The sequence below is a fragment of the Rattus norvegicus genome, chromosome 5, assembly GCF_036323735.1.
Source record: "Rattus norvegicus strain BN/NHsdMcwi chromosome 5, GRCr8, whole genome shotgun sequence".
Lineage (NCBI taxonomy): Eukaryota > Metazoa > Chordata > Mammalia > Rodentia > Muridae > Rattus > Rattus norvegicus.
The window spans coordinates 101,829,403-101,855,882 of record NC_086023.1 but is presented as its reverse complement, the minus strand read 5'-3'; the positions used below and the strand labels follow the sequence as shown (position 1 = coordinate 101,855,882).

General features: G+C 39.6%; 1 protein-coding gene across 14 annotated transcripts in view; it reads left to right on the top strand.

Moving 5' to 3' along the window:
• Nfib (nuclear factor I/B) overlaps positions 1–26,480 on the top strand; it is a 215,451-nt gene that overhangs the window by 164,736 nt on the left and 24,235 nt on the right. For 5 of the 14 annotated variants that reach the window (XM_063287247.1, XM_006238335.5, XM_017593197.3 and 2 more), the window contains 4 exons: positions 9,543–9,677; positions 12,037–12,221; positions 16,052–16,217; positions 19,414–19,496. In XM_063287247.1, the coding sequence (XP_063143317.1) occupies positions 9,543–9,677; positions 12,037–12,221; positions 16,052–16,217; positions 19,414–19,496 (569 nt within the window). The remainder of the gene's footprint in view (positions 1–9,542; positions 9,678–12,036; positions 12,222–16,051; positions 16,218–19,413; positions 19,497–26,480) is intronic. The other 9 variants (XM_039109355.2, NM_001398939.1, XM_039109354.2 and 6 more) reach the window with 2 other exon arrangements.

Below are 26,480 nucleotides of genomic sequence, written 5' to 3'. Positions count from 1 at the left end.
GAGACGCCTTTATTCAGCACAAAGGTTGCCATGCTTTTCCCCCTAAGAAAAACTGATTTCATTTTTAAAAAGTTGAAAATCCAGATGTCAGTTGACGTCTGACCCTCATGATGCAGCCTGCCTTCTCCCCAGTTGATTTTTGGAGTGTGAGACACAGAGATGCGGGGCTGCAGAGCAGAATAGATTCTGAGCAGGGCAGATTGTTCGAATCACCAGGCATCCTCGTCACGAGACTGCAGCGGGAGTCAATCCACGCGTCTCATCACAGGGTCAGAGCACGTGTTAACTTGGAGTGTGTAGATGGTACTTACCTCCATCACCACACGACTGTGAACTCTCACATCAAGAATCCTTAGAGTCACATATTCTCTTTACTGTGTTTTAGAGACAATGTTTTGTCTTTAACTTACTTCTCAGTGTCCCATTCAGCACTCCACCCCAGAACTTTGCAGAGTAAGGCCTTTCCCTACTGGACACACGACAAGATCCCTTGCTGTCAACCTAGAATTTTTATGACGCTCTGTGGAACTGCGAACTTATTTCTAATATCTTTTTTGTAAAATATTTTTCTAAAAGCTCTTTCTAATATATTCGTATGAATATATTTCAATTATTCCTGGTGAAAGTAATAGCCTTTTAAAAGAAATTTGGGAAGGCAAACTATAAAATGCAGATAGTAAAAATAATTGCTTCTAATTGTATCACCCAGGAATAAAATCTGGATTGACTCTTATTAATATTTGACTGATCAGTACAAGTGTAGTTTCTAAGTAGTTTAAACTGCATTTTCTATATGTTTTAACTTGAGTCATGGATTTGCACTGATGGGCCTACATGTTGTTCATTTTTTTCACTTGTAATACATCAGCAGCTTACCACATCCTTCAGATTCTGTTTTAATATATCTGTATTATGCTGTTCTGTGTGTGTGTGTGTGTGTGTGTGTGTGTGTGTGTAATGCTGGTTTGTTGCCTTTATTATTTTCATTTTGAGTTTGGGTCTCTAGGAACCTGGGCTGTCCTGGGACTCACTGGGTTTCTTAGGATGAACTTGAACTCCCAGATCTGCCTCCTCAGTGATAGGATTAGCAGTGTGCATCCTTATACCTGTTGATATCTATGTTGTCCTCAAAATGTTTGAGTTTCTGCCTGCTGATGAATTTGTAGGTAGTTTCTGAGTTCTCATTGTCAGCTTAATGAGCACCTCTGCCTGTTATCCCTGTAGCTCCTTGAAGTCTACTCCTGTCTGTTTCTTTTCACTGCCCTTGTGTCTTAACAAACTGTAGCACTATAGCAAGTCACCAAGTAGAAGCTCAATAAAAATCTTAAAGGAATAGACACATCGTATTGTAAAATAGATACATATTACTATAAAATACCGGGTTTAGTTTTATGTCCGTTTCTAAGCCTTTGTGGCAGATTGACAGATAATCCAGAAAAGTCTCGATCAGTTCCCATAAACCACTAGGCGTAACTAGTTTATCTTTCCCATCACAGGAGAAAGACTGAAAATTGCTCTGTGAACAATTTTGAAGTGTGTCCTGTGAAATGTATTTCTGAGACGGTTCCTCTGGTGGTTGACTGTACCCCTGCACCTTTTTAAATAAGTATTTAAGCTATTGGGGGTTACAACACACCTTTTCTTCCTATGAGCTTGCATAGCTCTATTTTACTGTGAAAGAAATGGAGAAATTGGAAAAGCACATTGAGATCGGCAGAGCTTTTAAGTAAAGACACAGCCTACGGTGTATGCACATTCCCCTCTCTCCCCCCCTCCCTCCCCACCCTTCTCTTTCCCCCTCTTCCTCTATTTCCCCTCTCCATTCTTTATCCTCCAGGGCAAGTTTCCTGCCAGCACTATTTGATCAATAGGTGAACCTTGTGAAAGAAAAGATCTGTCAGTCATCACAGGGAAAGCAACTGAAATAAATACATCTGAGCTCTGGACTGAGTCTGAAATAATCATCAGTCTGTTTTACCCTAGCTTTGCTGACTGTGAGGTTTTACATAACGTTTATGACACTGTAAATAACAGGTAGACATTTCTCTCCTCAACTTTATCCTCCCCAAGGCAAAAATCACAGGCGGAGAAACTGTGGTCTGTCTCAGCATTTAGTTGGCAAACCATGTTCTCTGCCTTCACCTTTCCTCTGGGCACAGAGCCCAAGCCATTTCCTTGTCTCAAAGTTGACTGTGGATTTGTGGCCTGAAGTAAAAATACCAGATTCCAGCTCCAGAAACCATCCCACACACTTGATTTGGGAGCCTCTCATTTATTATCTCATCTATTCTAAATAACATTATTATTTTATGCACATAGTTCATCTTTTTTATATTGTCTTTCAGCTTCCACTCAGCATTTTAATGGAAAGCAGAAGTCTTCCATTGTAGCTGAGAGCTCACCTTTCTCTTTTAGTGTTGTATGTTACGTGACAGCTTCCAGGAAGTAATGGTTGTGTTGACCACCTATGCCTTCATTCCCAAAATGAGTTTGGTCTCTGAAGAGATTTTCAGCGTTCACCAGAGTTGTGTAAACCTATAAAATTTTTAAAAAAATGTAAAAGTCTAAACCCTGTAAAAGCGCAAGATATAAGGATTCATGGAGAACCTGAGAGACTAACACGTTAGTAAGACGTTACTGTAATATAATTCTGTCACACTCCTGTCAGTAAACGGTCTTTGAGCTAAGTGTTCCATATAGGAGCTTTGTTTCCCTGGCTTGCATTGTACCACAGGGTCAGAGTTCATAGACGGTTTCAAGCTGTTTTTGTCCTGTACCTTGATTTCCTTATGGGAATATATATATATTACGTGTGTGTGTATGTGTGTGTGTGTGTGTCTGTCTGTCTGTCTGTGAGGGGGAGTCTAAGATAAGGGGAGAGATGTCTTAAAAAGTTCAACAACTTAATAATGTAAAAAAAAATAAAGAAGATATTATAAGCCATGATTATAACTCTTTGAGCACAGAAATAAGACAGGCATTAGCATTCAATACTAGCCAATGAGGAGACAGCCAGTGTCGACTGATATGCATAAAGTTCATTTGCATAAAGTTAACATTGTTCATGAGTCTTACTGGTAAGCAAGAAGGCTGAGAAATATGTAAAATAATCAAACTTCTAAACTATTTCGATGCAATTACTTCTTTGTTGGTTGCATAGAAATATGTTTTTCTAGCCAGTAGAACTAGCCCAGCTATGATTATGTTATAATTTAGTGTCATGTTAAGCTAAAAATAACAGCTACCAGAAATGTAGGGTCTCTCGTGTGCTTTTACATAATTAATTTGAAACAGCCACAGATCTGAAGTGTTATATATAGGGAGGAAGGATGGGAGTTTTCAGAGCAAAGAAAATGGTTTGTTTTCTAGGTAGACTATAGCAATTGGATTGGTAACCTCAGTGTGCTTGAACATATTGGAGAGGCTAACATATTGTTGCAGAATACGTGAGAGGAGAGCAGGTGTCCCTGGCAGGCAGGTGTTAAAGGTTGCTGTTCAAGCTTGCCCTAGATCACTAGTTGACTTTACCGAAGTTCTGCTAACAGGTGGCTAAGTGATTGGAGTGCCATGTGACATTTATCCCGGGAGCAACTTAGATGACAGGCTGCTACAGACTGAGGAAGGGGGTCTTTGCTTTGATGAAGAAATTGCCAAAACTCACGTCTCATTAGTGTTTCCTAGGGTTCTTTGGAAGTGAACAACAGTTTAATTAAGGGCTGACGTAAACACATTTCTGCACACTTTCCCTGCAGCATTTTATCACATTAGAATCGATCAAAATTGTTGCCTTGGGCTGACTTGAGCAGATATACATCTGGAGCACCATTTGTGCAAGCTGCTGCCGAGCCGAGTACATAAGCTGTGCTCGTTGCAGCTCGCTCCTTTTATAGCTGAAATTACCTTGTTGGGAGATGAGTTGACCTAGCTCCTTATTTGCTTAAGCCTTTATCTCTTTGAAGTGATGCTGTGAAATGAATGACACATCAGAGCTTAGGATGTGTGCACGCTACAGTGCCAAGAACTCACAGTATAGCTAGTAAAAAATTATAACTTGGTTTGCAAAATACTTGTTTAAAGATAGGCTTAAGTCCATGCGAACGTCTATCAGTGGCTTACTCAAACTTTTTTCTTTTTTCTTTTTTTTTTTTTTGGTTTGGAGGCATTTTATTTTATAATTCACTATATAATTAGTTCTAGAGCCATAGCTAATTGTCCAATTATGAATCAAAGCACAGGTGTGGACAGCAAAGAGCAGCGCCTTCAACACGAATCTTTCCTTTTGAAGACTTAGCCTCCCTAGACTTTTGTCATTAGGAAGGATCCTTGGTACAACCTAATATCACCATGGTTATAGTTATTTAACGAAATCTGCCTTTCACGTCCGCCCCTTTCGCTGGCTTGTGAGCCTCACAGCACATCGGCAGTGGGTCTTGATCAGAGCATTGAACCTTGTGTGCAGCTGAGCCCTTCACACTTACTGGGTGCTCAGTGGTTGGCTTTGAAGTCTCTCTTTGGTTTCTTTAACCACTCTTTTGTTGTTGTTAAATCATTTTCCATTGTAAACTTTATCTTTTCCTTTTATTGAAAATTTATTTTTTTCTCACACAATACATTCTTATGGTTAATGGAATGTGTACTTGAAGGTATCCATCCTGGGTTAATTTTGTTCACTGTGCTGCTAGTGAATATGCTATCAGACAGTTTCTCTCACATACAAGAGATTTGAAAACATGCTATCTAATATGATATCTGCTTTACCTCCTCCAGGTTTTCTTGAATCCTATATTTCTAGTACATTCATTCCTAAGTAGTATGACCTTCTATAACATTCACATATATAGTATATGTACACACAATATACAGCATATATAATCTACATGTATATGATGGAACAGATAAAAATTAGTTATCAAGTAATACAAGATCTAGGTGTAAGATTGCTAATGGAGTCTAGGGCTCAGAATTTCTCAGTTATTTGTTTCTTGCACTTGTGTGTATCTGCACAAACCTCGACCTGCATATGGTGGTCAGAGGAAAGCTTACAGTAGCCAACTTTCTCCCATTGTGTGAGTTCTGGGGATGAGATTTAGGTCATCAGGTTTGATATGAATGCCTGTGCCTGTGGAGCCATTGTGCTGGCTTAAACCTCAAGTTTTTTTCCCAAGGGGGGTTATGGTTTGCCTAAGCACGTTAAGGTGGACAAGGTATTGTTGTACAAGTAGAGTGAGAGAATAGGAGAGCAATTTAAGATGTGGCAAAAACGTCACACACTGGCATGAGAGAAGGCTGGAAGAACAGTCCTTCCACCCCAAAGTACACTGTTAAAATTCCTAATGCAGACTGCGGCAAGTGCAAAGTCTCAAGGCAAGTATACTTGTGTAAGTGTGGAATCCAAGCTCTTGAAAGGCTGAGGAAGAAGGATTCTGAGTTTATGACCAGTCTGGGCTCTATAAGAAGACCCTGTTTGTATGTACACACATACATACTTACATATACACACACATATATACATATATATGTATACATACATATATGTAAAAATGTATAATCTAGAAAAGATTGATGGTCAAATTTTGGGACAGTTTTCCAGTGTGAAGTCATTTCATTTATAAATGAGTTCTTCATAGATAAAACTTGCATCTTGTAAGGCCTTCCTGGCTTTTGCTTCTTTCTCACCAGTTGTGAGCCATTTCCGCTCTCTTCTTCCAGAAGTACCAGCTACCTCTTGTCTTCACCGTCTTTCTTTCTCTTCAATGGCATTATCTTATGTATTATTCAACTTACCCTTTATTATGTATGTATTATCATTCCACTTATTATATATTTATACATTACCCAGATTTGTTATTCAACTAATTTTCAATTTAATCTTTTTATGTATTATTCTTCCTTCGTGGGGAACAGTAGGTTGCAAAAGGCACAGCATTTGTTTTTTGTGACAGAAAGGCCACTGAAAGCCATCTTTCCCATATTTTCAGTCTCCAAACACTCTTTATATGTATATGAGTACATTAAAAATAGAAATGATATCATTCTTGGGTTGAACGCCTATTAGACCACAGACTTTCAAAACAAAATAAAATCAAAACAATACAAGTTCGATATATAGTTAAAATGCCATGTCTAGAGACCCTGCCCTGGGTCTCAGCATAATTATCCTCTTACCCCACCTACCCCAGTCCATTGCTGTATTGTGCTTTGAGAGGAATTCACTTTTTGCCTCTGAGTACTCAGCACAGTGCTATTTCCATCCCACATAGCATTTCTTTATTGATTAATGGGCCCAGAATTAATTTAACTTAATGGGAAGACCAAGAAATGAAACTAAATCCTAGCACTCTCCTGCTTTGTCTAAGGCCAAGCCTTCTGCTTGGCGGTGCTCCTCAATCTTGTTCTTTCTCTGAGTTATTTTTGTTGTTAAACGGGAAATAGCTTGTGGTCCTTTTTACCTTGTAGACAGCCACTGCTCCCTTGTGCTGTGTCTCCTCTGTAATCCTCTGTGCTCTGCACATGGAAATATTGCTCTTATTAGGCCCATGTCCCTTAAAAGGTGGACTTCCGACAACAGCTTACAGAAGCTAAGGGTATCATTTTGACCAAGAAAAGTTTTAAATCATTAGGTTAAAAATGGCAAAGTCACTCCTAATCTTAAATTTTTACAGTAACAGTATTTGACTTGTCCTGTTCTGAAAAGATGCTCATGGGAGTGTGTCTGGTGGTTGTGGTAGTTGAGGGGCTCTAGTTGTTCTTTGGAAGCAGTGTAGCCAGAATGTCTCTCTTCTGCTCCTGAATAAACAGAGAGCTCTTCCTTACATGACTTGGGCTGCCTCTTATCACACTCTAAGAAGACTTGGAAAACTGACTTACACAGCTTCAGTTCTTTTAAATTAACCTGTAGGCAGAGGTAAACATAAGAGTCAATATTAAGTTACTGCCTTTTTAAAAGCCATCTGTCATTAAAATTTTGAAATGGGTACCGGAAAAGTGGCTCAGGGGTTAAGAACGCTGGCTACGTTTGCCGAGGGCCAGGTTTGTTTTCCAGCACCCACGAGGCACTCCACAACCTGTGTTACTCTGGTTTCAGGGATCCAGTATGTTCTCCTGACCTGCACAGACAACCATCAGCATGTGGCACTTACATACATGCAGACAAAACACTCATACATTTAAAAGAGTCCATGTTTTTAAAGAGTTTAGCACACCTTAGAACAAAAAATGTACTTTAGTATATATCACAAGGAATGAAATAGAGCTCCTTCCTCTTCTAACAGTTCAACTTCTAGTAGTTCAAACCCAATATTGAATCATTCCTTTTAAGTCACATAGTTTTTGGGGGAATTATCTTTACTATTTGGAAGATAACTTAGCCAAAATGCACTTCCTTTCTCTCTCTATATATATTTTTTAAACCTTGCTTTTACACCCCTTGGTAGCCACCTTAATTGTTGTGGCTTCATGAACAACTTTCTTTTCTTCTGTCTTTCTGAGGACTATATTAAAAGCCTGAAGTCTAATAGATGAGTGGCCACCCATTAGTCAGAAGCATCGCTTCTGCCTTTCTGCAGACTGTGCTCCCTTCAGTAGCACCTCCATTCCTTAAGTGCCAGCACGCTCAGAACACGTACTCAATTTTTATTTGGATGCCTCTTCCAGAACTCAGGCAATTTTTCAAATGCCAACATGCAAATGGCAACTAGTCTCTCACTTTTATAACACTGGGAGGTCTTTCTTTTTAAATTTCAGAACATTGTGAATAAGTAATTCAGGTCATTTTTTTTAATGCAGTGCTAAAATTGTAGAGTTTTCTTTTAACAGATCTGTACACAGAAATATTCAGAGGTGAAATCAAATGATAATACATTTACTTCAGAACTAATTCAGGGAGTAGATGAGTAGGTGAGACTGTTACGGTGGCTGAAGTAGTGTGCTGAGTACAAGAAGTCCATTGTTATTCTGTGTACTGTGCACACCTTTAAAATTTTTGATGGTAAAATACCAATTTTATGGGTCATGTCCTTGTTAGAGCACCTTAATATAAATTTATAAGCCTCCATAAAAATCAGCATCAGTTAAGATGTTAACTCCTGAGTCATCTCCCTTACGTAGGTGCCTGCTGGATATCCTGGTCAGGCATCCTGCGAGATGCAATCCCAGAGTGCCCTGAGATGAGCCGGGCTTCCACAGCAGTCCGCATCAGTCTACCTGCATTGACCCTGCTTGCTTAGCTGCTGCATTGGCGCTCTCCCCACCTTTGTTTCAGCTTCTCCTCTTGTATACTGTGGAAGTGTTAAGTACTTACAGAACAGGTGAATGGAACCATGCACACTTCCCGTGGCACCATTGGCAGTGTCCCATAATTCCCTTTATCTCAGAGAGGAAATCCAGTTCACAGTTGTATCCCCAGAAACTGGTGGTATTTCTGCCGTGATTTAGGCCTCTAATGCATATTCGTGAAATGGTGACAACAGTTTCCACTCCATTTTCCTCTTCACTAACAGGTGTTTGTTTGTTTGTTTGTTTGTTTTTTTAAAGAATGGACCTCCATAGTGAGTCTATTATAGACCCTCCAACTCCATGTAGTTTCTGGAGGATATGTTCTATCTAAACTGTCTATTCATCATATATGTTGCCCCTCTATACCATTCAAACATGAGTCCTGCTCCTCCAGACTTTGCTCTTATGTGTTCTTCCAGATGTTTACCCCCTCAGCACAGAGCACTCAGACTGCTTAAGCACTTTATCTTGTCCCAACACTTTTGAATCCTCTTTTTTTTTTTTTTTTTTTTTTTTTTTTTTTTGGTAGGCCTGTTATCCCCGTGCACATTTTGAAATTGGACAACATGGGGGCTGCCGTCCTTAACCTGAGGCAGAAAACAATACATCACTCCAGAGGCTGGGAATATAACAGCAAACACCACAGTGCCCATGTCTTCAGCCCACACACTTCCTCTCCACTGGTGACAACAGTTTCCACTCCATTTTCCTCTTCACTAACAGCAAATGTCCCTGAGTCAGGAACAGCCTTTCATTTGTCTTAACATCCATATTTATCCGGAAAATAGAGGAACCTGAGAAATATTTGTAGAAGGAGCAAGTTGAGAATGAATTTCCCTTTGTTTTTGCTAAACAAATAAAAATTTCTTCATAAAAGATGTTAAGTCGGGTATTGTTTCTCACACATCAGCACCTGGTTATCCCCTTGTCGCTGTCACAATGTAGTCATCAGGTGAAATAATAACCCCTGAATCCTTAAAGTCAAAGCTGCCCACACTGGCCCACAGAAGACCTTCAAGTCTGCAGCGTGGATTCTCAGATCTTCAGGGTATCTTTGATGGTTCTTAGGTCAGCTTTAGCAAAGAATGTTCCTAAAGGATGTTTTCCAGCTCTGGCTTGGCAGGGTCTTTGACCTTGTGTATAGATTTCTCTAAATGGGTGAGGGCAGAAGAATCCATGAGTGTTGGGAAATGAAATGTGTTATGTTGACACGACCCTCCTTGCTTAAGAAGGCTAGGCAGATTGAATGTGTCCCTTTCTCTTTGCAGATATGTCTTCTCCAACTACAATGAAGAAGCCTGAGAAGCCACTGTTTAGCTCTACATCTCCACAGGATTCTTCCCCAAGATTGAGCACTTTTCCCCAGCACCACCATCCCGGAATACCTGGAGTCGCGCACAGTGGTGAGGAGTTTGAAGCAGAGAGGAAAGGCCTTCCTCTTGTTCACACACCGAACACTTAAGGGTGGAGGGGAAGTTTATTGTCGTTGCTGTGGTGACTATATCCTCTCCACCCAAAAGGGAGGGTTGCTAATGGACAAAATATTTTTTTCTTTCCAGTTTATGAGAAAATACTTAAGATTATATAATTTAACAATGTGGCCGAGGACCGACAAATTCTAGTAGGGTCAGTGATCCACGAATGATCCCTAAAACACAGGAGGGCCCACATATATATTGCGATATTGTTGGGATATTATTCTGGAAATCAATCTTCAGTATTTCAGCAAAAACATTATACAATTGGAATGGTATTTAAAAAGAAGTCATTGGTCCAGAACTTACCAGGTAAAGTTGGAAAGAGCCAGACTGGAGGGAAAAGACAATGAAGAAGACCTTGCAATAATGGAAGCAAAACGTATGCATGTATGTTTTCTTTAAAAGTAAAGGAAAACACGTCTGTTGTGTAAGTTGGCTTTCTGTCCTTTTCAAAGGCTCAGAATGACTTTTATTAATAAAATAGCCATCTTTACTTTCATTTTTAAATATAAAATCCTATCTGAATCAGACCCACTACAGTTTCTGAACTATCCAAAGATTTGAATTCAAACTTGAGTTTTGATAGTTCTTAGAAAGAAATTTTTTTCAGACTTGCTAAGACCAATCATTTCTTAAGCTCAGAGGCCAAAATGAAGCCACCTGTGTAGTTCACGTGGATGTATATACACACGTGAAAAAAATCTATTATTAAACTGAGCCGAGATTAAAATTCCTTATGACTTTGGGTGTAGTTTGTTGGCAGAAAGCATGCTTGAGGTCCCAGCACTGGGTTCAAGAAAACAAAACAAAACAAAACAAAACAAAACATGAGACATGAAGTAAAAAAAGATGCCCAACCTTTTGGTAAACATTTGCCTTTCCTTAAATTCTACTTCAAGTGGGCATACATCTTAAAGAAACACTTCAGTAGAACTTGTGTTTTAAGAAGTGTATGGTTCTTCTCCACAGTGCATCTGGTAGAAGGATGACACAGGGAAACGTTTAAACCATGTATCCTGTTACCATGCTTTTTAGTCAACGAGATCTGACAAACTAAGTTTGTGGTTCTGCACTGTGCACTCCTACAGTTTATATCCTGAGTGTTTTCTTTGAGGGGTGGATCAGTGTTTCTTAAAGCTTTCTCCCTCCCCTCTCTTCCACATAATCATGAAGTTGAAGATGATCATTCTAGACACTCTTCATTCATAGTCATGAAAAGAACTAAGTTTTCACATTGTTACCTCAAATATTGAACACTTGATATTCTCATATGCCTTGGATCAAAATATTAAAGCAACAGAGTTTTAATCTTTACTTTATATATATTTGTAGTCTTAATTACTAATCATATAGTTACTTCCAGCAACTCTATAGAAATAATGGCTAAAATACTCTTTCTCCATATTTGATTTAAAAATTAATTTTCCAAAATATACATTATGACCATGATACTGGGGAAAGCTTCCGTTGAACATTACCTACAACACATACTTATAGTACTTTGTTCTACAAGTAGAACATACTATTGTAAGATATGTGGGTAAATTCATATAAACATTTTTAATTAGCATTTTTGTGGCTTCCATTCTTCATGTTACCTCAGCAATGCTGTTGAACTTCAGTATAGTAAGAACTGGAGTCAGGATAAAGATAACCATAGGATAAATATCTTTGCTTTGAAAGGAATCATCTTCATTTGGAGGAGTGCAGCCCCATGTGCCAGTGTTCAAGAGTATTTACATAGCGAGTAGGTCATTATTCATGATCTGACAGTTTGGTCTGTTAATTGTTGTCTTTCATTTTAAACAACTGTCAACTAGGTTGTATAGGGAGATGATTTATTTGAAATTGAATTGCATTTCTATTTTGAGTTGTAGTCGAAGACTTGTGGGTCTCTTTCTCTCTAATTAATGCTGTAACTTGCTCCGGATTTAGGGAGACAAAGACTTTGTAATTGATGAATATACCTTGAATGGAAAGTAACTTGACTCAAAAAAAGCAATATTTTTTTTGTATAGTTCTACCCTAATCTGAACAAGAACTTTTCTTTTTTTTTTTAATTTTGGTTTGTGGATCTGGAAAGAAAGATGGGTTTGTCATGTAGGGTGGAGTTAATGTCTTTATATTCTTAGCAGAGCCAGCATTGAGGAAAAAACCATGAAAGGTAGTTGGCTTAATTATGGGAGCAGATGAACGGCTGATCTCCAGTGTTCCATCATTGGGAGTGAGTGACGTGGGAAGGCACAGCATTGACCAGCCAGTCTTTGTGTTCTGTGTTCTGCAGTCATCTCAACTCGAACTCCACCTCCACCCTCACCGTTGCCATTTCCAACGCAAGCTATCCTTCCTCCAGCACCATCAAGTTACTTTTCTCATCCAACAATCAGATATCCTCCTCACCTGAATCCTCAGGATACTCTGAAGAACTATGTACCTTCTTATGACCCGTCCAGTCCTCAAACGAGCCAGGTAAAAATGTAAAAACGAGAGAAAGCCAGATAAATGAGCCTAAGGGGCGCGGGGCAGGTCTGATTCCAAGCGCGAGGCTAGTCAGGCAGCGAGCCTCGTGGAACATCAAGGCTCCCAGTCTGCGAATGACAGGTAGGAAGGGCATTGTCCCAAAGGGATTCGTGAATACGTTTTGTGTTTAATGTTTTTGGGTTTTCATTGATTGAAAGAAAGTTTATGCAGAATGTTCACTGCCAAAAACCCCTCTGAGCTCAAGTTCACACCTCTGAAATACCTGGTTTGACATAAAGACAAAGTGCTTATTTCAGGCAGGAGCAAGGTATGTGCTAAAATAAACACCACCAAAGAGCTTACAGCTGTATTTATAGGCCAGTTATTTGGCATTAAAACCAGCTTTGGTAATGTAAACGTTTCAGCAGCCTTTGATGGCTCCTTGACTCTTTGCAGAGACATGACTTACATTTAATGAAATGGCATTTCTAGCTCTATCTGTCTGTCTGTCTCTGTCTCTCTCTATCTCAACATCATATAGTGGTTTTAGGAATTTACTGTGTAAGTACAGTAACTCTAGGGCATTTCTCAGTTTAGATGCACGGTTTCTTCTGTGATAGGGCATTGCATAGGAGTTTTCCACAGGCGGGGTTTTCAGTCATCTAGAAGCTCTTTGCACCAGTAATGAGTCGATTAACAGTTACGGTATCCAGGTAATTTTGATCTCATGTCTAGTATTGGGTTTTTCTGTTTTATCTTAAAAAAAAAAAGAAGAAGAAGAAACAAACAAACAAAAAAAAAATTGCTCATCACCATTTTAAGACCTTTGGGGAATCTATACAACATTTTACGATAACACTGTTAAGTTGTACTAAAATTAGAGTTTATGACTGTATGCATATTAGTTGTCAAGTTCAGGAAAAAATTGTATTAGTTTGTTAAATAAAGCAGAATGGTTCTTTCTGGATGCTTTAATTTTAAACATAAAATACTGTACCCCTTCTGTGGCTTAGAAAGTTACCTTTGCTTTTAGTTTCACTAATTAATATATAAGAGCAAATATTAACGTTTGGGAGTTAAACTCATCTATGTGTGCTTTAAAAGTGTCCACATGATGTGATGATGATGAGACCGAGGACAGTTAAGGAACAGGGTGAGATCTTGGGATGCCAGTTTAGAAGCGACATTTGCTCTCAGAGTATGGATTCAAAAGTCTGTCCATAGAGTATTTTGCTAGACTCAGCTGGGAACAGCGCACACAAGGTCTGATTTTAATTTGTGTAGAATTTCCATGAATAACAAAGTCTAATTAAGACATCCATTAAAAGTCCTTAACGTTAATTCAGTGTGGAAAATCTTAGAGTTCCATTGGATTTTTTTTTTAAACTGATGTCTTAATTAGGCACTGTTAGGGGGAAAATTATGCAAATTAAAATCAGGCCCTTAGTGTTACGCATTTCTTTAATTATTCAGTACTTGTTTTACATATATTTCGATTTCTTTATAAGTTAAGAGTGCATATTAGGTGATAATCTGCCTCTTTTGTCTCAGTTTTTCCTGTATGTTTTGAAAGTAGAGGTCCAGCTTCCAGAGGGGCATCCTACCCCCATCTCTGTTGGAAGCCAAAAGTTAAAAGAAAATCCTTCAGAGTTTTATAGACTGGGGAATCAGTAACTAGGATAGCCCATTGCTGGTGCTGTTCTTCCTCAGATGAGACATCCCTCTCCATGTCCAACAGCAGCGTCAAAGGGAGATGCTTCAGAATCTAGCTTCACATGTTTAAACTGGTGCGAACCTGGAGAGTGAAAGGTCCGTTGCCCCCGGTGTTTTAGAAAAGTCTGCATGGGCCTAGGCACTCTTCTTTGTCCCTTTTCTTACCTTTGAATGGGAGAGTGCCTGTCTGGCCCTATAGACTGTTCCTGTAGACAGAATATGCCCTGCACAAGCTTTTCATCAGCGAAGACAAGCATTGAGATTCTGGCTGTTTGACTTCTGTCCCAGGTAGGTATGGACTGTTCTGAACGACACGCAGAAACACTTTCACTATTGATTGCATCAATAGTGTAAAAACATTAGAGCTTCCTTCTTCCCAAGGACATACACAAAGCAGTCATTTATAATGTTCCCATAGCCAGGGGTTGATAGTGTGTACTTTATAAGAAAAGTAGGGCTTTAGAGGAAATGGCAGAACTTTTTTTTTAAGGAGTGTTATATCCGATTTGATGTTGAGTTCCAAACTCAAAGGCAGTTGATCTGGGTTTCGGAGTAAGACTGTTGCTCCGTACCTTTGCAGTGCTGGAAATTCGGAGTGGGCAATGGTCCTCAAGCCCTGAGGTCAGCTGCTGCTTTTCAGGGCCATGCTGATCTGGACTCTTATGCAAGGAGATGCCTTCTCCTCCCAACAACAGTTGGGAGATTAATTCCATTGGTGCTGTACCAATTATAGTGGTCATGCTATTCAGTGAAATATTTGGAATAAAATTGGCTTAAAGATATAATTCTCCTATAGGTTCCCATAGAGGAAAATTCCACTTTATTTTCCTGACATAAAGTTAAATACTCAGAAGTGTTCATTATGAATTGTCAGGATATTCAAAGTCAATTTTTAAAAATGAAAAGGAGGAAGTAACCCCTCTGTAACCTGCCCAAACTGAACCTATGCCTTTAAGTCAAAATATTTAAATGCTATTAGCTGTCTTTCCCTTATAAAATAGCCAGTTATAATGTATACATTGATATCTGGATATGTAGTGTTTAATTGATTTCTTTGTTTTATAAAGTTGGGATTAAACAGACCGTACATACATTTGGGGAGAATACTTGCCAGGAAATTGTTAGAAAGACCATGCAGTGAAGAATTGTTCCATGAGTATAAATAAAAAATGGCATTCTCTACCTAGAATAATATATTCCAGGCTTTCTTCAAACAGCGTACCCCAAAACAGTGTTTTGGTCTCCTACCACAGCAAATATTTTTTTTTGGAGTGGTTAAAACTCAAATAATAATGTATTTCCCGAGACTGGAGAGGGGATTTTCTTCATTAATTCTCAAAAATGTCTATGTAACTCTTCATCCCAGCAAGGGAAGAACAACAAACAGAAGTGTGCATTTGATGGTCCTCGCGCCCACTTCCGGTGTATCATAGTTACTCCTTTGAGGATATTGTATTCCAAAGCATAATGCCTGACTTACTTTCACATTTTATAATTGTGTTTGCATCTGAAATCTTGGATGCTTTAAATCTCATTCTATCTGCTTGTCTTAGCAAATCATTGACAATAGACTGGGCACCTTGCAGTCTAAACTGAGTTGTGTGTCTGTCATACCTATGTGCGAGAGAGAAAACTGTAAGCGATGGAAACTGTATAGTGTTGGACATGTTCCCTACTCTTGACATTCTTGTGTTCCTTATGTCAGTGATACCATTGTTCAGTAGGAGAACACTGTAGTGAGAGGGAATCCGAGAATTCGGATTGCTGGGTTCTTACTGCAGAGAACTCGGTAAGGAATTCCATCGTAGCCTTAGCTCAAGGCCAGTCTCCACGTGGGTTTTCTGCCTACTACATCAGAGGGTCAGGTCAACTGGACTCTGTAAAGAGGTGCTGTAAAGAGGAAGTCACCTGTGCAAAGTGCATCTGTGATCAAACCCTTCCTTTAAGTATGGTTGCTGCTGCTTCTTACTATTAAACGTTGACCGGCTCCCAGCTGAGGCTTCAGAGGGCCTGCATGGTGGCTCTCTACCCTGTGCAGAATCCCCGTGCGTGTACTGAGAGGAGTTGCTGGACAGGATGGCTGCCTTTTGGATTGCTTCACCCGGCGTTCTGTTTTTGTTTTGTAGCCTAACAGCAGTGGTCAAGTAGTAGGGAAAGTGCCTGGCCATTTCACGCCTGTCTTGGCACCCTCTCCCCATCCCAGTGCAGTGCGACCTGTGACCCTGACCATGACAGATACTAAACCCATCACTACATCCACTGAAGGTGAGGCAGCTTCACCTACAGCAACCAGTAAGTATTTCTGTAGGAAATGAGAAATGTCCATCGAAGGCACCATTGGATACATGATCCAAGGTGGAAAACACAGGAACATTCTGGCTACCTGACCAGATGGAGATTTCTCATTTAAGTGGAGCTAGCAGGCATGTATGTGGCCCAGTGGTCCCATGCTCTCTCTTATCAAATTTCTATTAGCGAATCATATTTGACAGGAGAGAAGCATGATTGTTTTTTGAGTTAACAGCTATAACAAAAGTAATAACCCATGCCTGCTTGTTCAAGGTAGACATTGAAATTACACCAACAACACAACACAGTATGCAAAGGTTTTACATCACCAAAAGGGAGATTAGATAATTATTACTCATTGGAACATTTCTAGAAACCAAGCCCCTTTCCCAAGCGAGTGTCTCTGGAAGATAATTACATGCTTACCTCAGTGTACGTTATGTCACCGTGAGAAGCAGTTACACATGCAGGCAAGGACACTGTGAAGCTTAGGATTAGGCATGTGTGAGGTGCCCACACTTTCATTATCTACAATGTTTTCTTTGAATATTTTGGTTATCAAATTACAATCAGATACTGAGTCTGTTGGCATGGCCATAGCACTGTAAATGTCAGCTGTAGACAGTATCCTTACAGAGCACACATTGTAAATGTCAGACTTAGGCAGTATACTAATGTTGCTGGCACACATCAGTAAGCCAAGTGACTCCTCCGCTTCATCATGTAGAGTATTCCGAATTATATAAGGAATAGATTTTCAAATGGCTTCACCTAAACTCCCAGCTTCTTAGAGGTAGTTGGTACGCGCAGATTGGCAAATGGTGACACTCCATCTGACAGGCACTAGAATCTCCGTCCCGTGATGTGTGGCCTACATCCCAGTGATCTGTCCCCGTGATGTGTGGCCTACATCCCAGTGATCTGTCCCCGTGATGTGTGGCCTACATCCCAGTGATCTGTCCCCGTGATGTGTGGCCTACATCCCAGTGATCTGTCCCCGTGATGTGTGGCCTACATCCCAGTGATCTGTCCCCGTGATGTGTGGCTTACATCCCAGTGATTTTTTTTTTCTTGCACAGAGCAAGGCCATCCTTTGCGCTCTGAAAACTCCCTTATGGAATTAGACCATCAGAGACACCAACGGCTCTTACTCTCTCAGCCATCAGAAAAACATTTTTTTAAATGACTTCTAAAAACAAACTTTTCAAGAAAAAAAAAGGTGTAACTTTATTTTCACCTTAGGTGCACAGTCAATACCCATTATTTATTTAGCAAAATTCACAAGCCCTTCAAAGTAGGAAGTCTAGATAGGCTTGGAATGTATATCACTGACCAGCGATGCCTGGGAATTAGCTCACTGGCAAAGAGTCCAACCCCAGTAAGCTCTTTTCTGAATGCAAAGATGGATGAAACTTTTCTTTTAACTATTTTCTGTGTATAGTACAGTCACTAAGACACTATATGTATGCTTTAAAAGCGAGCATCAGAGCGTCTTTGAGCCAAGACACTGGTTTAAATAAAAGCGCATAAAAATGCTTTTAAAAATCAAAAACCAATCTCAGCATAAGTGATGAAAACCAAAGTGCCAGAAACTGCTGGTGCCTACTTTTATGTTGGCACCGAACATGAGGTTCAGCGGAGGCTCCAACCCGGGTAACCCACAGTCCTTTGACAGGTACCTTCAGCATGTTTGATAATGAACTGCTTGTATCCTCATGCAGAAGTTGTTCAAAAAGAGGTCTATTTTGCCTACTAAAATTTCTAAAATGTCCAAAAGGAATATCTAGGTTATATAAACATGGCTTCTTCATTCCTACATACAATAGCTATGGATAATGAGAAACTTCTTCTAAAATTTATACATTAGGAAAGTTAAACAGAGAGACCAAGGAAGCTTGTTTTATAATGGTCGGGAAAAACAGACAACAACAAAACAAAACAAAAACCCACAAAGCCAAAAAATGAGCCCAGACATGCTGTTCACACTGTAAGAGCAAAAGGCCCTCTCCTTATTCCCCAGCCTGTGTAGTGAAAGCTCAGGGCGTGGGGATGAGCGGGGAACACCGCACAGGCGCTGATGGCTACCCCTGCCAGCGCTCCTTATTTAGCAGCAATTAGAACATAACCTGTGAGCATCCTCACTGTTTTAAAAACGTGACCTGTAAGTATCAAGTTCAAATGGTGCGTTTTTAAGAGAACATGAAGAATTAATATATTGATCTTTAAAAGCTCGCCTTTTAAAAGTCAGTGTCTGAATTCCTAGTTAATAAAATGGTTTTAAACCCTTCAGACCTCGTAGTGTAACATATGGTACAAAACCAGTTTTTCTGTTTAATCTGAGATGGAGCAGTAGGCTGAATTCTTCTTTTCCTTTTAAAAGATAGGCTCAGTAGTGAGAGAGTTTTCTATGGGATGTTCACTCCACCAGAGAAGCGCTTGTAGAAAAAGTAATTGTAAACTAAGTTACATCCATGTAAAGAGTCACCTGTATCTGCCTAGTGATCAGATATATAAGAGGTCATCAGCTCCTCACTGGCCAGTCACAAGCAATTGGTAGGGTTTTTGTTTTGTTTTGTTTTATAAGTACAGAAAATGAAGAATTTTTTTTCTTTCTTTGTCACAAATTTTTCAACCACACTTGAGGACATTTCTCATATTAAATAAAAGATGGAGCCAAGTCATTCCATGTGCTATAATCCAACTGTGCTCCTCTTTTAGAAAATTATTAGTGGAATTTTTTTTTATTTTAGTTACACATTAAGCATCGGCTTAACCCTGTCTCTGAACGCTGTAACATCCCCGACATCCTTGCCTATCTTTACACTTAGATTCACAGGCAGCCGTCACTGAGTCACCCACTGGGCACAGGAGAAAAGAGTATCTATAGAAACGGAGCACAGGGTAGCCAGGCGTCAGCGTCTAGACAGTAGTGTAGCCACAGCACTCACTGATACACACCCACACAAGAGCACAGGTTGTGGTTCGTTGCATAGATTCCTTTTTAAAAGGGGGGATAGTTGATTTGAATTCAGTTACCGTTTCTTTCCCGTTACTTGCCATTCAGTAAGAGGAAAGAGAAGAGAAATGGAGACACCTCTTTGGTAGTGAATCCCACTTCTCTGGGTTTCTTATACATGGACAGGGTGTTCGTTCTGACAGTTCACAATTTTTATCTTTGTTTTTGTTCTTCCTTAATCAGCCTACACAGCCTCAGGCACATCTCAAGCCAATCGATATGTGGGACTAAGCCCAAGAGACCCATCCTTCCTGCATCAGCAACAGGTGGGCACGTTTCACCCAGGTGGAATGGGGTAGCCACGCTTTGCTTCGGCGCCTTTCTCCATGTCGCCTCTCAGATCTGGACTCAGGATGGGGCTCACGGGGCTTCTGAGACCAAAAAATAATTGATCATTTTGTTTTCCAAATTTTTTTTTCTCATTTATCCTCTGCTTCTCACCTATCTGGAGTTTCTGAAACTAGCTCACAGCTTCCTCTGTCTTCCTAGAACACAATGACAGCATCCACAGAACTGTTCATCCTAGCCAGACAGTACCGTTCTGCTTTACTGGGTACTGAGGACTCACCAGCTTATGTGGCTTTCCAGGGGGTGACATGCAAAACCAGTTGGAGAGCCAGCTAGAGTCAGTCCGTTATTTCTGTTTGAGACAGTTTTCTTTTCTCCAGATGTTTCACTCCTCCTTTGTACATTAGTCCATGGAGGAGGATGTGCTGAAAAGCTGAGTTCACAGGCGACACATTATTCCCACTCTAATAGTTTAAATTGCTTCACTGATTTCAGATGAGATAGAACACTTTTTTGGGGGGGAGGGGCGATTCTGCCTTCTTACATCTTTTATGTTTCAAGTAGCATTTTTAAATTTCACATCTCATTAATGCTGTAAATTTAATGCAAATGAAGTGCTTACCCAAACTGTGAAATAGTACAGCCAGGATTAATGGGGGCTTATAAACAAATTAGCCACAGTCAAAAGCATGCACCACACCAACATAGAAATCCCATGATTCTAGTTCTAGGGTCACAGGAATACTTGTAAACACTTCAGAATCGAAGTCTGTTTTGTGAGGCATATGGTCACCACCCTTAACTCTGGATAGCAGAGCAGTTTGAAAGGAACAGTATGTAAAACGTTACATAAGGAAAAATAGGCTATAGCTTGTAAGCCGGAGCTGGGAGTAGACACCTCGGCTCTTCATTTGCAAGTCCTCTGTGTTTCTATGAGGTTTATATATGTATGAAGCCTGTGCAGTTACATGCGCCCACTTACTCAGCTCTAGGACGGCCTATCTGGAGTTTGCTTACTGTCCTCCAGGCCTTCCCTTTCCCAGGCCAGGGTGATCAGCTGTGTGTGGTAAAGGTCACCACGTGCGGAGTTCAGAGAAAAGTGTGTGACTGATAGCTCATTCTAGACACTTGACATTTTGCAAGGTTAAAATAACAAAACAGAACACGAGAGAACTGACTGTAGACATCTGTATATAGTTATGGAAATACCAAATAATAATTAGTGGCTTTGCCAGCCAATGGCTTTTCAACAGAATTCTCTGGAATGTTGCTTTTTTGACCTCCTAAAGTGCTATAATATGAATGTGTTATAATTACTATAGTTATATTTAACAAATGTATGTGATCATTGTGCTTTTTAAACATATGCAGGATTTATAGGTTTTGGAAACATGTTTTTTTTTTAAATCATACATTTCTTTCAGAAATATTTTTGTCATGGGACTTGCTATTATTCTTTATGACACATCTCTAATTTCCAGTTAATTTTTAATTCAAAAAACATGCCTCCATTATTTAACCTTTAGCCCCAAACACATTTAGAATATTATAACCAATCCCATGCGTTCAGAAGCAATTGTCCTCTCTCCTCGTCCTACGCCAGGGCAGCATTAGTTTGTATCAGTTAAAATTAACATCAGGGTCTCCTGCAATGACGGTTGCAACAGTATATTTGTGCCAAAATTCTCTCAACATTATCTAAAGAAGCATCAAGAAAGCTTAGCACAGTGACAACATGGACCTTAATATAGGCAGAAATCTGGGAATCTTTTCATCTGAGGAATGTATAGGACCAACGTTCCTATAAAGACTGCCACTTGCTATTTAAGTGGTCAGTACTGAATAAAGACCACTTATAATGTCATGCATTATCTAAGTTCAAATGTGTTTGCTACTTATGAATATATGGTATATATTAATCCTTGGAAGCGAAAAGCCATATATTCCACAGTTACAATTTGTAAATACTGAATAGATAGATAACTTATCTCTTATGTAATGGAATTTTGATTTGAAGCTATGATTTTGAGGCATGAAGCAAACAACGTAAATGTATATCACACGACATAATCATACCACTGAACTGAAGCTCTGGTTAAAATCTATTATCGTCATCCTTTCCAGTTAAGAACTGTAGGGATGAAGCTCTATAGTCATTGTACTGGAATGGAGAGAGCAAAATAGTTTAAATGACTTCAGTAAAGGTTATTCTTCCTCCAGCAGAAACGAGATTGATTTACTGTGTCCTCCCATTACTTTACGAAGATTTAGACGAGACCACTCTTCTAAGGGCAGCTCCTAAATGCGTTTGGCTTAAAGCTCTCCGTGATGAATGCAAAGGAAAATGAAGGGGTCCATGAAATAAAAGTGATCAATCATTTTATATTAGCTAGGAGAAATTCAAAATTAGAAAGGCAGTAGCTTTAGGCCGAGGGAGCTCTTTTAAACATTCCCCATAACCTTTAATATACATGACCCTTTAAAAATAAATATTGTCACCAGGTACATTCTTCAGTTCCCGTGGATTGCTTTATAGAGATTTATCCTTTCAGCTTATGAAAAGTATCGATGTGCATTGTTGCCTGCCATTTTCTCCCTTAGAAAAGAACTTTAATATAGCTTACATAAATTAGAGCTAACAATAAATTTAAGATTGTCGAATGTTTTTGACTGTCTTCAAGCAACCTTCCCACAAGATGACATTGCGGAAGAGCTCTCACTGTAGCTGTTCCTAGCGCACGCTCACGCTGACATTTAAATCGAAATGTAAAATACTAAAGTACATCCATATTGGCAGATTCAAGGAGTAAAGCCCGTGCTTTTATGGTTAGTTGCTTGTTACCCAGTTATTAGTCGTTACCCATCGGCAAGCTCCTTTTAACAATGATTATTTCTGACGATTGCCAGTTCCTAACTACCTTGAAATATTAGTTTTTGTGGGTTTTTTCCTTCCGATGTTGAAATTTCACCTATCATATAAATACAGTATCTCACTTGAATTAAAAAAAAAAAAATAGAAGTCAGTTAATTCCAGAAAGCGTTTCAGGAAGGTCCTGTAGAGCTGCTGCTAGCTTGTCATTAACAACAACCCTCCCTGTGAAGAGCACCCTCAGCTCATTTAGATGATCAGGACTCGCCTTTATGGCATGTCACTGCCTTGGGCACAGTGAGGCCTGGCACTGGTCTGTCTTTGGGATCACTGGCTGGCTTACTGGATTCGCCAGCAGTGTAAGAGAAATCCAAACCAGAACTGTTTCTCCTAGAGCTTCTTTCTGCTTTAACTTTTCTGTTGGAAGACAGTGCGCTCGGTGGCTTGAAGAACTCTGGGGTCCTGCTTTAGCAAACTGGCCTCTGCTCTGTGCTGCCAAATACTTTGTCTTGGTTTGGAACACTTTTCGAATGTTGAACACACCTTCTCTGACTTCCCTGTGTAGAAGTCCTGCTTCCTGCCTTGCATGCACTCTGTACACATTCCTTCCTGTTGACAGTGACTTAACGCTATCTCCCAAATTCTATCCCCTGAGGAAATGGGAACCCTCTAGCAGAGTGTTAGATTTCGCTTAGAAGGAATGGGCATTATTTTATAAGTCAGGTTAAACAATGTTAATATAAATGGGTATGATGAGGAAAGTCAGTTAAAGCTTCATAATTTGTTTGCTATAATAGGAACTTTAGTAATTTAAAATAATATAGCTTACAGTTCAGTGGAAGGTTGCTTTCACAGCAGAAACCTTAGTAACACACATCAATACCATGACAGTTTGACAAGATTTATTGTAGATTGAAACTAAAAGTTTGCAGCTAAAACACTTCCTGTGTAGCTGTAAGAGACCCTACCATACAGCTATAAGAGACCAGTCAATGAGTTACACACAGACCTTGACACTCACTGGAGATTGTAGGTAGACTGAGCAGGGAGCTGCTTTGCCCTTCCTTTAATAAGACAATCAAGGAAGCTCCTACTTGTAAGAAGTAAGGCTTGCTCTCAGTCTCAAAAGGATGTCCTGGCTGGCTGTGCTATGTGTGACTGGAGCCACTGGCTGAGTGCCTTGTCACTGTGGATTTTACTGGTGCTTGAGCTTCAGCGGTTACGTCTCCAATGTGGCCATGGAACACTGTTACTTCAAGTCCAGTTATCAACTAGTTATGCTGAAATATTTTCAACACTTTCTGGGTTGCACTTGGAAATTTGGAATTTGGAAGCACTCTTCATTACACTAAAGATTTCTGTTACACAAAATAGCTTTTAAAGAAATTGCTTCCTTAGGATTTCTTCTTTTAAAAAAAAAAAAAAAAAAAAGCTAAGACATGAAGTGAAATCCTGTTGTAATTTTGTCCTGGCAAATGACAAAGCCAAAGCCAAAACTTAGACCATAAAAAAAAAAAAAAAAAAAAAAAAAAAAAAAAAACAGAAACAAAAACAACAAAAAAACCCATTGACAAGTCAGTCATTAGAAGCAAGCAGTTGAAAACGGACACACGTGGACTATCCACAGGCTTCTCGGTAGAGCCAGGAAGCAGGCTATCAACATAGGCCATTCTTAGTGCGACTGTTATCATAATTGACAGCATGACGCAAAGGCCTATCACATGACTTCTGGGTAGGTATGTAAATGGTAAGAGGTTACTCTTCGAATGTGCCTGCTGAAAAGGAAACATATCTAAAGGAAGTTTGAGTCAAACTGATGGCTATGCAAATGTTTAGCTTTGGGGCGAGTTTTGAAATTGAAAAAGAATTCTTTCATCTTCTGGCTGTCTTTTATTATTTATTCTTTTATTTACTTTTCCTAGTTACCAAAGACAAGGCTCTATATATAGTATTTGAGTTAATGTCAAAATAAAATTATTTTTAATTCAGTCTTATATTTCAATCAACAAAAACACAGAAATTATCTTCTTTCCTGAAATGAAAAGCTCTCAGTAGGAAAATTCTAAAGATTATATTTACAAACTATTTGAGCTGCACATGAAGCTCCGGATAGGCAAGAGACAATGACAGCATGGTTGGGTGGGGCAGTGACAGGCATGGTGGGGTAGGGACAGGACAGGCATGGTAGTGTGCTAAGAACACAGGTTTAGGAGTCAGGACTTTGGCCTTTGCCCTCCGATGGGAACAGGTATGTCTGAATTTGGACAAGTCTTAAAAGGGGAAAGGGTCTAGCCTCTAACATTCCCAAATATCTTAAATGTTATAGGCATGAGTAGCTTCTATTCAAAGAAAGGATCCCTTATTTTCCAACTCTTTAACATGTGACTTATAGTCAGTGATTTTGATTATGTTCGTGGACTATTCATGCCCATTTAACTTTATTCTGTGAAGTATCAAGAAACATGGCTTCAGAAATTGTCACGGTGACTTTTGGGTACCAGGATGGTCTTGATTTTATTTCGTGACAGTTTCCTCATGATCATTGTCCTTGCTCATTAACATTCCACAGCATCCATCCACAGTCCCTTCCAGTTACTCCACAGCAAGTAGTTCATAGTAACAGAGGAAAACGTTACCCATCCAGTCAATGAGTGGAAATCACAGACACTCAAATGATGCTCCTTTTTATACATTTCCATTGCTCCCCTCCCCCAGTCTGCTACCCTGAGCCATCAGGAGAAGTGGGGAAACTCAATAGAACACATAACATACAATTCAGGGTATCCCCCTGGAGTGTTTTGTAAACTTAAAATAAAGTGACAAGGTAAACTTGTTCATGTTGGTTACTCAGTTTCACATTTAATGGTTTAGTGGGTTAGTTGAGAACTCTCATTCGCCATCATGGATGACTGTTAGCACATTGCCTGTTAGGTGAATGTGGCAAAGCTGGTCATTTTTCTTACTTTAATTTTCCCCCCCAAATTGCTATACGTTTACTAACCAAAGTCCCCATGAATAACCACGAAGGGCCATCATCTGAGTATACAACCTTGAATTTAAGGCCATATTGATTCTGGATGGCATCAGCGACTTAGTGTACTTAATTTGAGTGTAGCATCTAAAGTATTTCCGCTAGGTGTTTCCCGCTTATGCACATTTTTCATTTTAATTACTTAATCAATTGAGATTCCCACCTGGTTCTGGGCTCACTATATGATAGCAGATGGCCCAGAACTTCTGATCCTCCTGCTTCTGCCTCCCAAGTGCTAGAAGTATAAGCATGTACCAGCATCCTTGGTTTTCTGTGGTGCTGAGGACCAAGGACCAAACCTAGGACTGTATATCCTGGGCCAGTACCCTCCGGACTGAGCTACACCCCAGCCTCCTTGTGCAGATATTTGAAAGAAACCAGATGGTTTCTTTTCTGTCTTTTTTTTTTTTCTTTTTGACACATTTGCATCTGAATTGTGCCAGGTACAAAGTTTCCCTTCAAAAGGAGGAACTCTAGTCTGAGAACATATGTAGGGACGTCTTCATCTTCACCTCTTTCTTAGTAGTTTGCAATACTTTTCATTTGACCCCTATCCCTGTACCCATTACTTTGTGGGGTGGCCCTGTTTCTTTCATTTCTTACTTCTTTTTGAATTACTGGGCACAATGGATTTAACATATGGCTTTATAGAAAGTCTTCTTTTATTTTGGTAGGTACATATAAATTAAATAAGTAAAACAGCATGTGGCTGTGTATTCTGTACAGATGTGCGTATTATTAAGTCTGACTTTCCGAGTGTAAGAATTGGAACCAGCCCCCCCTCTGCACAGTCACATGGCACTAACAGACTGAGCTTCTAAGCTTGGCTGCACGCGGTCTTTTAAGCTTGACTGCTATGCGCTAGGAGACCACCTCTCACATTGCCAAGTAAAATACTCAGAAAGCTCACACTTACAGGAGTTTTGAGCTTTTGAAAATGTAATCGAGATGGAAGGTGTATGTTTCTGTACCAGTTAAAATTCAAATTGAAAACTTGATTAGAAGTGATTGACAGTTGAATTTTCTAGCACTGAGAACAATCAATGGCTAGGCCAGTGGATC